At 37.5% G+C, this 13,109-nt stretch overlaps 1 protein-coding gene across 3 annotated transcripts in view; it reads left to right on the top strand.

Moving 5' to 3' along the window:
* Vps53 (VPS53 subunit of GARP complex) overlaps positions 1-13,109 on the top strand; it is a 141,889-nt gene that overhangs the window by 87,839 nt on the left and 40,941 nt on the right. For all 3 annotated transcript variants that reach the window (XM_026388792.2, XM_026388793.2, XM_026388794.2), the window contains 2 exons: positions 5,865-6,107; positions 8,006-8,153. In XM_026388792.2, the coding sequence (XP_026244577.2) occupies positions 5,865-6,107; positions 8,006-8,153 (391 nt within the window). The remainder of the gene's footprint in view (positions 1-5,864; positions 6,108-8,005; positions 8,154-13,109) is intronic.

Here is a 13,109-nt window from a genome sequence, read left to right as displayed (position 1 = left end):
AATATCTTTATTTTTATGTGGTGCTGAGGATCAAACCCAGTGCCTCACACCTACGAGACAAGCGCTCTACCACTGAGCTACAGCTCAGCCCCTCCTTCATGTTTCAATGTATGTTTTCTAAACATAAGGATACAATCTGTATAACTACAGCATAAACATCAAAATCAGGAAATTAACTTGGATACAGCATTATCATGTAACCCATAGACTCCATTCCACTTTACCAGTTGTCCCAATCATGTTTATTTTTAATCCACTCAGGATCCATTCCAGGATCACAGGTTGCATTTATTTGTTCCTTCTTTCTCCTTCAGTCCAGAAACGTAAGTCAGTCCTTTACCTTCCATGACCTTGAAATTTTTGAAGTGTATAGGCCAGTAACTTTGTGGAATGTCCCTCAGTTTGGGTTTCTCTGATCTTTCCTCATGATTTATATATGCAGCAATGGTGCTGTGTTCTTAGTAATTCAGATCAGGAGGCATACATTGTCAATTTGTTCTCAATAATCTTGAGATGTTCATTTAAAAAAAATTTTTTTTAGTTGTAGGTGGACACAATACCTTTATTTTATTTATTTATTTTTGTGTGGTGCTGAGGATCGAACCTAGTGTCTCACAGGTGCTAGGCAAGCGCTCTACTGCTGAGCTGCAACCCCAACCCAAGATGTTCATTTTTATTAGTTGGCTTTGATGTTGTCTGCCAGGTTTCTGATTTTATTAACAAGCAATTAACAAGTGTTCAGAGAAACCTTTACTTTTTTTTTTAACCACCCATTGATGATTCTTGCCTGAGTCATTTATGACTATGATGGTTTCCAAATGTTGCTGTTTTACTTCCATCACTTCTTCTACACTCATTAGTTGACATTCTACTTTAAGAAAAAGCGTTTACTTCTCCCTTACTTATCTATTTTGGCCTGGCTCGTGAATTCCTATTTTATTCAATACATATAGACTTTGTCTTTTTCCCCATTTTCTTTATATTGGAATAAATTTATACCTACAAAAAATTTTTAAATTGTATACATTTTCCATATTTTCTTTACCCTCAACCCCCTAATGTTGACATTTTGCACAATAATAGCAGAGATTAAAACTAACAAGTTATTGTTGGTACAATAGCATTTACTAATCTCCAGACCTTATTTGAATCTTACCAAGTTTTTCATTCATGTCTCTTTTCTTTTTCAGGATCTATTATTACTTAATGATTAAATTGTCCCTAATTTGACCAGAAGGAACCTCTCCAAGCTGGCTTTTTATTTTTTTTAACATATCCCTGTCAGTTTTTTGAGTATTTTCCTTCATTCTGGCACAATAATATATACCAGGCTTATCTTATACATTCATAGCCAACTCTGGGTTATCTGTGTATCCAGTGATCTCTTGTTGTGTTGGTGGAAAGTGATATTTAGGAACCACATTCTGAGTATTCAGTATGCTCATTGCTGTGTGTGTATGTATGATTGCTTACATGCATTTATATATACGTACACGTCTTTTTTTATCTACTTATCTATTAAAAATCATAGGTTTATGCTATACCTTTGATTCTAATTTAATACCACAGGAGTTACTTTAATCTCCCCACCCCACAATGGTAACTATCTTCGACAACAGTGAGAAACTTTGCTCCCAACATCTTCAATTATTTACTACATTTTCCCTTATGTAAACTGTCTCCCAGCCCTACTCAAGCCAAACCTTGGTTCTCCAACCTCCCTGGCCTCCCCATATCCAAATCCCTAGCCCCCAAAAAAAGAGAAGGGGAAGGGGTGCCTATTAGTGTGAGGACTCTTGAATGAACAGTTCTGTAACTTTCTGGGGATTGTAAGCTACTTGACCCTTGCTGACTTCCTGTTTCTCTTGCCACCTTTCTAACTGGCATCTTTGCCCACCTTACTTCCTAATCAGAATATCATTTTTAACAATGCTGACTGCAGATCCACCAGAAGAAACTGGCTTGGTCATTCATGGTTAAGTTCATTCGGCAGTGAGATGGTCCCCCCAACACACTTGTTTTAATCTATCCCTGTACTGATGCCACTCTGCAATAGTCTTTACTTCTAGGACATTTAATTTGTTAGTAGAGCCCCCAATATAATCTCACATGACCTCAAATACTTACACAGTTCTTGGGCACAAACTGAAGCTGCAGGGATGAGAGTAAAAGAAACCACATATCCATGGTATGTTTCTTCAAGCTGAGGAGAAAGTAAATAACAGCAGTAATACCATATGTCTGCTAGCACTTTATAGTTCAGAAATCATATCATCACAGAGTGGATAGAGCTTGGAGTCAGACATACCCAAGTTCAGATTCCAACTTCAATAAATTCTGTGACCTTGGACAAATTATTTTCTATTCTCAGGCTTAGTTTATACATCTATAAAATGGGGATAATAAGGCCTTTTACTCAAAGCTATTGGGAAGATTAAATAAAGTTATACTTAGAAAACATTTAACACAGTGCAGACTAGGCTTGTAGCCTAGTAAAAGAGACAGACCAAAAAAAAAGATTGTGGTACACAGCAATAAGGGAAAAATGTAAAAATGTATGAGTAGGTTGCTGTGGTAATTCAGAAGAAGAGTATAAAAGTCTGACTGAAGATCAAACTTTTCTCATTTGTGTCTTTGACTTCAACCAACTATTTCTCCCCCTTCCCATCCTCTTCCTCATATACATGTGCTGTGCTCACTTCCCTCTATGAATCTGCTACAAAACTTACTCTGTAGCCTTCTCTTATTTTCTTTGTCAAAATCAAATTGTCCATACTGTCTGTACTGCAAAATTAGCATTTTGTTACTGTCTTGAAATCTAAATATTCTAAGTGCAAAGTTCTTAATTTCTCAAGTCTAATAGCAAGGACTGTCCTAACCCATAAGCACCTGGGTCAGGACTTGACACTTTGTAAACTCTTACTGGGTTGTTGTCTTAGGGTATAAAAAAGACCTCTTTGTGATTCTAGTCAGAAGGTCAGACATTGTGTCAGACATCTCTTTCTCCATGAGTCTTGCATGAAGATCTTGCCAAAACTCAGGGTACGTTTGATGCCTGGAAGAAATGATAACCTTTCTTCTTAAAGTTGAATTCATTTATATCTTCTGACAGTCCTTCAGGCATTCCACATAGTAAGGGGTTCAATCAGTATTTGGCTGGATAGGATCATATACTCAAAGCTAATGATCCTGGGATGGGGTTGTATTGTAGCTCAGGGGTAGAGTGCTTGCCTAGCTGTATGAGGCCCTGGGTTCAGTCCCAAGCACCACATAAAACTAAATAAACAAAATAAAGATATTATGTCCATCTACAACTAAAAAAAAAAAAAATACTTAAAAAAAACCCTAATGATCCTTACCCATTCACATTAGGGTAGCTTTTACTGCTTATTCTATGAAAAAAAAAGGTCTCTTCAGTTTCTGATGTCTTGTATGGTATCAAAGCATGCTAATGCAGAGAGTGAAAGAAGGCAGAGCAGGGAAGATTTCCTTGACTATTTATCATGTATACTAGAGAGCAATGTCAAAAGTTACTCAGTGGACTTTCAGCAAAACAACAATCTTTAGAGGTTTTCATGTATAAATTTTCTTTATGCTATATGATCATAATTAATTATAATCTTATTCATCAGGTTGGCTGTGAAATAGGAAGTAGGTGAGTTAAGTCTCCAGCTTTTAGAGGAACAGATGAGTGATTAAAGTAAAAACACTTAAGAGCTCTGGCCCCTGTTTTGGTTGGTACCACTGAGGGAGAGATTAGAATCTCTCCTAAGCAGACTCAAGTGGAATCTTTTGCTTTCTGTTACAGGTTCTCTTCCACTTTAGCAGCCCCATCCCATGTCCACCTTCCCACCATTTCATCCCTATCTCTTTGGAACAAAATGTGGAAGTTGAGCTACTACATATACATCCTCCCAACTAATAGGGAGCTTATGATAACAGACATGAAATGCAGGCTTCTACTACTTTCAAGCAAGCAGCTTTCACTTTTTGTACCAGCTTCAGCTTATGAGAAGTGACTGGCTAAAATGGTGTCTCAAGGATTCTGGAATTACACTGTTGATCAGTAAAAATAAAACATTGTTAATTAGAATTGCCCACCATGGTCTCAGGGTGGGAGAAACTTGGTGTGTTTTTTGACCATTTGACATCCTTATACTGGAAACTAAAAGTGTTAAAAAGTTAAGTGGAGAGCATGGATGTGGCTCAGTGGTAGGACATTTGACTGGCATATGTGAGGTCCTGGGTTTGATTCCCAGGATCACAAGAAAAAGAAAGAGAAAAAATCTAATGGCAAATGACAGGAATTCCAGTTCAGAGAGGATTGCTGTGACTTGGAATTGCACAGTGAGGCCTGAGCCAAGCTGAAGTGGAAGGAGTGTGCTTTGGCCAGGGAGGCAATAGGCAGAGGCCCAGTTGACAGGGAAGGAGGTGAAGCAGAGGACCTACAGGGTGACTGGCCAGAGTGGAGGTCAACCATGGAAGAGAGGTGGGAGGGTAGATGGAAAAGTAGGGCAAGAAGAGGTTGTGGGGTGGGGTGGTGATCATGGAACTTTCCAAGGTCAATTAATGAGGTTCTTCTCTGCTTTCTGTTACTACAAAGACCTAGCCTAAGCTTGAATCTCTTTGAGGGCAGAGTAGCCACATCTGGATATAGTAAACTTTGAATAACAAAATCACTTGAGTAAAATGTCAATTTTTTCCTATTCCTGCTAATTGATGCTGTGTGTGGTTCTTGTCTTTTTCTTCCTATTGTATAAATACATTTTAAAAACACAGCTGGATTCCTTTGGCTTTAGACAGCTGCCTAAAAAGGTACCACATGTCAAAGAGTGGCAGCCTCCCATTATCCACATAGCACAACCTCATAGAGATCAGTGGTTATAGCCCTGCCGGATTCTAGCTGGTGATGACTTGGGGTGATTGGGGCAAATTCAGGGATGCTTGAATGGGAATGGGGAGACAGATTGCAACCACTATCACCACTGTGGCCTGGGGCTGGCCTGAAGCTGCTTCTACCCATTCTTCTCCTAGGAGTTTCATATATCCTTGATTCTAGAAGTTCTAAGAAAAAATTACAAACTGAATGAAGAAGGAAAGCATTAGTTTTTGTTTGTTTATTTTTAAGTTTATCTTTCTTTAGGCATCCATCCTGTGGACCAATTCAGGTTGATGGTGTCTAAATCTCTGCTGACATCATAACCTTTTTTGTGAAGTAGAGTCTTGAAAAACATAAGGCTTGGAGGCAGACTGCTTGCTTTTGAACTATGGCTTCCCTACTTACTTGCAAATGACCTTGAACAAGGTGCTTAACTTCTCTTTACCTAACTTTTTTTGAAAAGGAAGATAGTACTGTTACCTACTTCAGAAGATTATTATGAAGAATAAATGAAGTTCAGTGAGATGATGCTTATAAATGCTTATGCCATGACATCTGGCACATCATAAGTGTTTAGAAAGTGATCACTATCATTACTCCATGGGGTTTTAATTTGTGGAAAAGGGAATGGTGCTAAATGGTGGTAGGAGTAGTATATTTACTCAAATGGTAGATTTATGAACTCAGTTCTGCCATTGAGTTTGGGATCAAAAGCGATCATGAAATGCTTTGAAAAGTTTGAAGCAGTACATAGATGCCAAACTCTCTTGCTGCTGTTATTTTAATGGTTATTTAATTTAATCATGATTCCTATTATAGGGTGAATGATGGTGGTAAATGATGACTGATAAAAATGAACCCAATTTTAAATTTCAGAAACATCAGGAATGATTAATTAAGGTAGCAATTTATGTACATTTTGTAAACAAGCACATTTGCTATATCTTTTTGGAAGTGAAATAACATTTTAGTTTCTTCTTCCTAGAAACCTTGGAGAGCTGATTGATAGGTTTGTGGCCGATTTCAAAGCCCAGGGGCCACCTAAGCCCAACACTGATGAGGGGGGCGCTGTGCTCCCCAGCTGTGCTGACCTCTTCGTCTACTACAAGAAGTGCATGGTACAGTGCTCACAGCTCAGTACCGGGGAGCCAATGATTGCCCTGACAACCATTTTCCAGAAGTACCTCCGAGAATACGCCTGGAAAATCCTCTCTGGCAACCTGCCCAAGTGAGTCCCTCTCTGCATAGTCAGAACAATAAAGTGAGATTTGGAATATTCCTAAATATGGGAATCTTTAAGGAAATCCATTCTGTAGTTGTTTACTGAACTGCCAAGAGCAGTAAGGCGGAAAACACTCTTACTGAGTCCCCAAGGATCTGATGCTGTTTCCTTTCTGATGACATTCCACAGCTGATCAAGACCATTAGCAGAGATGCCCCCCTGGCTGCCAGTGTAGGTTACATCATACCATGGTGGACTCTAGGGAGTCAGTCCTATTATGTATAAGTATTTAACTTACATAGATTCAACAATAGCTACTCCCCCCACCAAAAAAAAAAAAAAATGAGGTATGGAAATAACTATTCAATAGCATAGGTAATTATTTTCAAGCCTCATTCAGTGTGATTATATCCTACAGTGATAGATGGAAGCATGCATCCAGTTTTTCCCTGTCTTGATTAGGTTCCCAAAATCTCTCTTGTTTGTATATCTTGCTATGCTGGATGTCTGATGTTTAAAGATGTGGTAGGATTTGTGAGGAGGGGGATTACACAGTACAGCTCCTGATTACAGTGACCCCACTATATTCTGAGACTTTAAAAGATTGTTATATTGTTTGTTACTTAAAACATGTGGATCATTGAACTACCATTTTAGAGATGTTTTGATTATGTACTCATTTCTACTGCAACATGATCTAATATAATGCTTCTGAACTTAGTATTTACAAACTATCCCCATGGGTAAATCAACAATTTGAGAATTAGTTTCTATCATTGTTACTCAAATGTGTCACAAATGAGAGTTTTACATTATTTGGAAGAAAGAGAATAGAATCCTGTGCTACACAGGATATTTTAAGTGTTGAGTATAGTTTAGTAATGAGAAGGTTTTTGTCTTTATCTGTGACAAAAATTATTTGTAAAATTTAATAACTTTTGTCCTGATTATCAAGATAATACAAGTTCATTATAGCATAGAAAGCACAGAAAAGCACAAGAAAGAAAATGAAAATCACCTATAATCTCATCACTCAAAGAAACACTGTTTGACTTTTTGTATATTTTTTCCATTCTTTATTCATGTGTGTGTGTGTGTGTGTGTGTATAAATATGTGTGAGATGTGTGCTTTGGTTTGTTAGTGTAATAGAATTGGGACTCTGTCACTGATAGTCTTATACCCTGCAGCTTTCACTTAATATCCTGTGAGCATGTTCCCATATGTCTTAGTCAGTGTCCTAGCAAGAAACAAATGGTACACTCAGCTGGAATTTTGTTAGTTTATAAAGACACACTGTTCACAGAAATGGGGCAGGGCAAAAAGAACCAGCAGAGGATTCTGAAAGATCCACATAAGAGTGGGTAATTATTGTTACCTTAGATCTTATATGGACGAGGGACTGCCCCTCAAAAACTGTAATCACAGAGGATGGGAGCTGCCTTTTGATCTCTTGAGTAAGGGCTTCAGGAAGGAACAGTGTCTTATTCACTTTTGTACTCCTCCCTCTACACAACTTTTATTAAATTCCAGTGCAGAATTTTCTTAGTTGAAACAGTTGGGTAGCAACTTTTGTGCTATCAATGATTCCAAATGAGTTCTATGAATTAGGAAATTCAAAGCTAAAGTGATAGGCAGCCCAGCAAGTGTCAGCATGTCATAGTTAATACGACTGATTACTGACTCACTCTTGGCATTGTCTCTTCCTACTCCTAATGGTGCAGAGTGTCTAAACAGATGATAGTCAAGGTAAGGTCAGTAGGAAAAGGACTCATTAGATGTGGATTTGTTTGGGCCACAGCCAGCCTTTCTTTCCCGTTTTTTTCTTTGTCTTAAAATGTGTAGTTTCCATTCAAGAAACAAATTAGAAGTTCAAACCTGACTAGTGTCTGTTCCCTTTCTTCAGAACCACAACCAGCAGTGGAGGGTTGACCATCAGCAGCCTTCTCAAGGAAAAGGAGGGCTCAGAAGTGGCCAAGTTCACTCTCGAGGAGCTCTGCCTCATCTGCAGCATACTGAGCACAGCAGAATACTGTTTGGCCACCACCCAGCAGGTGAGCCAACCATCCTTGCTGCCCATGTACCACCTCCTTTTCCTGGACTCCCTGGACTCATAGCTGAGAATGAAGAGCATGAGCCCCAAAAGGTCGCATTCAATCTTGGGTAGAGCAGTTGGCCTCCCACAGGGGAAAACTTACTATCCAGCCAGGAGACTGCTGAGAGAGCCATCTTACAGAAAGGCCTTGTTAAAAGGAGACTGTGCAAGAAAGTATGACTGGTCTTCCTTAAGTAGTATGAGCCACTCAGCAAGCATGAACTCTTAAAAGTAGGTCAGTAGCACTGTCTCCCATATGAGAAAAACAGTAACAAACTTAATGGTACTGGGCCCCACATTTGGTGGCAATGAGTCACAACCAGTTATTCCATTCTCAGAAGCTTTATTAAACTAAGTGAACTCCCTTGGGCTTTTGAGAGTCTCCTGAAGTTTACATAGCATTCTGCATCTGCTAAAACAAAAAACCATTGTTTGGATGCTGACGTTCAGGAACTGTGAAGCAGGAAGGGGTGATGCCTCTGCTGGAACCCCCCAAGTGGCAGAAGTTCAGCAAACTGATTTTGCAGAAGACCCAGAGAAAATTTCCATTCAGTCTTAGACATGGGATGATTAGAAGTTATTTTTTTCATTTATTCTTGGAGCCACCTAAGTCTAAAAGAAAGAAAATAATATGGAAAGGTTCTGCTCTTCCATTCTTGTGTATATCATTTACTCATGTCTAGATCATGGGAAGATAGTCATAGATGATAGTTCAGACATTACAGCTAAATGTTATGTGATCCAGGGCACAGAAGGCCAAATAGGAAATGTTTCTATGAGGTCTGCAGAGTTGAAGTCAGCCAGCCAGCAGTAGAGGCAGAGGCAGTAACATATTCTGCTTGGAGAATGGTCACATTGAGTTGCATAGAAATGACCTGCAAAAGTTTGGTCTTGAAGCCAGAGTCAGCAATACATTTAGTGCCCAGGACCCCAGAGCAGGATGTCAGTATCTACCAGGACCTCCAAGGGAGGGGTCCCAGAGTTTTGATGAAGAAACACTATTTAAGTATTTTGCATATGTGCAAAAGAGAAAGCCTACACATACAGAATGACATTATTTTTAAAATAAAATAACCAAGCTGAGTACAATGGTGTATGCCTATAATCCCAGTTCCTCTGGAGGCTGAGGCAGGAGGATAAGTGTTTGAGACTAGCCTTGACAACTTAGTGAAATCCTGCTTCAAAATAAAAAACAAAAAGGGCTCAGGGTGTGCTCACTGGTAAAGCACCTTTGGGTTCAATCCTCAGTTCAAAAAAAAAAAAAAGATAAAATCACCATAATAAAAAAGAAAAAACATAGTAAAAATTATTACTTATAGTCCCATACCCTCAAATAATCATATCAGCAACTTGGGTTATTTTCTTTCAATCATTTTTATAAACAGTTTTGTATATTATAATCTTAATTCAGTCTTTACATTCTTTTATTGTTGCTGTCATAGCATTAGCATTTGTCTTGTTACTAAAATATCTTTGTTACTAGCATCTTTTTATGGCTATATAACATTCCATTAAGGGGCTATATCATAAATTATTTAACAGTATCCTTAATAATTGTTTTTACTACATCAAATTATAAATAATCCTAAGAATATCTTTTAGAATACAGTATTTTAAATGTTTCACATTATTTTTCTAGAATAATTTTCAAAATTCTAGAAGTATTAGTAGATCAGAGACCATTTTGATGACTCATGTGTAGCTTTTTTTTTTTATAATTTAGTGAAAATTGATTATACTGTTTACAAAAATAAATATATTCTTAGCTGCCTGGATCTCTAAATACCATTTTCCACTAAAAGAAATGAGAGATTTATGGATAAATGACTAATTCCATGTCTGGAGCAAGAAATGTGTAAGATGAGCAGATGAACCTGAGATAGCATGTCATTAAAAAAAAAGCAGGAAGTTGAGTCTGGTAGTGCTTGCCTGTAATCCCAACAGTTTGGGAGTCTGAGGCAGGAGGATTGTAAGTTCAAAGCCAGCCTTGGCAATTTTTTGAGGCTTTAAGCAACTCTGTCTCAAAATTAAAAAGTAAAAAAAGGGCTCAGTGGTTAAGAGCCCCTGGGTTCAATCCCTGGTATGAAAAAAAAAAAAAAAAAGGCAGGAGAAGTATCAAGAACTAGTATTAAAAGTCCTAACCTCTCCCTTACCTAGAAATGTGGTCTTATTTGGAAATTATGGTCTTTGCAAATGTAATTAAGTACCTCAAGATGAGATCATCTTGGATTTAGGGTAGGCCTAATGTCCATAGTGTGGGAAAATGGGTATGTGGTATATGGGAACTCTCTGAACTATTTTTCCAATTGTTCTATAAATCTAAAACTATCCTAAAAAGGATAATTTATTTATTTATTTATTTATATTTTTTTAAAGAGAGAGAGAAAGAGAGAATTTTTATATATACATATTTAGTTTTCAACGGACACAACATCTTTCTTTGTATGTGGTGCTGAGGATCGAACCTGGGCCACATGCATGCCAGGCGAGCTCGCTACCGCTGGAGCCACATCCCCAGTCCAGGATAATTTATTTTTAAAAATAGTACTTACAATAGCCACTTAAAATATCAGATACCTAGGGAATATAGCTTAGCACAGTTCCCTATCAAAATCCCAGGAGGCTGGGTTGTGGTTGTGGCTCAAGGGTAGAGCCTTGCCTACCACATGCAAGGCACTGGGTTCAATCTTAAGCACCACATAAAATAAAATAAATAAAATAAAGGTATTGTGCCCAACTACAACTAAATATATATAATTTTTTTTTAAAGAATATATGTTTTTTAAAAAATTTCAGGAAGCTATTTTAAAGATATGGTCAATAATAGTTTATAGAGAACTAGACAATATTGAAAAAGAAGAAAATAATTGGATGATATTATTATGTGATTTCAAGATTTACTATATATTGCTGTGGGTGTAGTTCAGGGGAATGGAGAATCCTTACCAAGTAAGTATGAGGCCCTTGGTTCAATCCTCAGCATCTAGCACCAAACTTACTACAAAGCTACAGTAATCAAGGCAGTGTCAGAGTGGTATAAGTATAGACAAATAAATTGGTGGAACAGAATGAGTTTAGAAATGGACCTACATGTATATGACCAAATGATTTTCTACAAAGGTGCTAAGTCAATTAAATAGAGAAAGGAAACTCTTTCTAAAAATCATGGCTATTCATGCATGCATCACCATGCCCATCTTGGTTTAGCAGATTTTAAATATGTACAACAGCCTGAACTCCTTCCTCATACCATGCACAAAACTTAATTCAAGATGGATAAGAGGGGCTGGGACTGTGGCTCAATGGTAGAGTACTTGCCTAGTACATGTGAGTCACTGGGTTCGATCCTCAGCACCACATATAAATAAATAAGTTAAATAAAGGTATTGTCCATCTACAACTAAAAAATATATTAAAAAGAAAAGATGGATCATAGATCAGGTCAATGGTGCATGTCTGTAATCTCAGCAATGCAGGAGACTGAGGGAGGAGGATCACAAGTTGGAAGCTAACCTGTACAACTGAGGGAGCTCCTGTCTCAAAATAAAAATAGAAAGAAAAAATTAAAAGTAAAACAAAATTAAAATAAAAAGGGCTAGGGAATGTATCTCAGTTGAGATTACCCTTGAGTTCAATTCCAAGAAACACACACACACACACACACATCATAGACTTAAATGTAAAGCTCAGAATCACAAAGCTTCTACAAGAAAAACAGGAAAAGATCTTCACAATCTTGGGTATACAAAGATTGCCTGGTCAGGATACTAACCAGAAAAGGGAATTTTTTTATACATTGGCCTTCATCAAAATTAAAATTTTCTGCTTATCAAAGGACTCCATTAAGAAAATAGATGAGCCACAGACTTGGAAAAATATAGGATACAGAAAGAGCACCTAATATCACCAATAAAAAGGCAAACAACCCATTTAAATGGGCAAAACATTTCACAAAAGAAGATATAGAAATGTAAAATAAGCAAAGAGAAAGTGTTCAGCATCATTAATTAGTAGGAAAGGGCAAAATAGCCATTAGAATGGCTAAAAGTCAAAAAGACAATGTCAAATATGGGCAACAAATGGAACAGCTGGAATTCTCATTATCAGAATATAAAATAATATGTATAGCCATTTGATTTTTTTCCTAAGGTCCCAGATTGAAAACTTACGGTCATGCACTATCACACCTTGCCTGCCATTCCTCAAACAAGTTCTTTTGGATACTAGTCAGTTGTGAACCTTTCACTCTCCAAAATACACACTGACAAAATCCCTAATCATCAGGTGCTCCACTATCCCATACACATGACTTAATGTGCTGGGGAAGAAAACATTGGCCACAGGGAGATATAGCCATTTTAGAAAACAGTTTGACAGTGTCTTATAAAGCATTATGACTCAGTGTTGCCATTCCCAGGTATTTACCCAATGTAAATGAAAACATAACCACAGAAAGATGCATACAGGGGTAGTTACAGTAGCTCAAAATTAGAAGCACTCCAAGTGTCTTTCAATAGATAAAGAGAACAGATGAACATATAATGGGCTATTACTCGACCATAAAATGGACGAGCTGCTAGTACACCCAACCATAGTTGATGACTTCAATACATATGTCAGACAAAAGCAGCTAACATCAGAGAGCGCATGCTATATGATTCTTATTAAGATTTATTCAGATATAGGCAAAACTCATCTGTGCTGATGGAAATAAGATTATGGAGGGGGGGAAGTGGGTATTGACTAGGAAGAGACAAACCATCATGAGGTAACTTTCTGGGGGAATGGAAGTGTCCTGTGTGTTGTTACTAAGGTGATTATAGAGGGGTATATGATTATCAGAATGTATCCAGTTAAACACAAAGATGTATGTATTTTTTATATTTTGACTATAATTCATTTTTAAAAGAGGCAT

Source organism: Urocitellus parryii, chromosome 7, assembly GCF_045843805.1.
Source record: "Urocitellus parryii isolate mUroPar1 chromosome 7, mUroPar1.hap1, whole genome shotgun sequence".
In the NCBI taxonomy this organism is placed as follows: Eukaryota; Metazoa; Chordata; class Mammalia; order Rodentia; family Sciuridae; genus Urocitellus; species Urocitellus parryii.
Note: the sequence above shows the minus strand (reverse complement) of the source record. Positions and strands in the feature narration are given on the sequence as shown.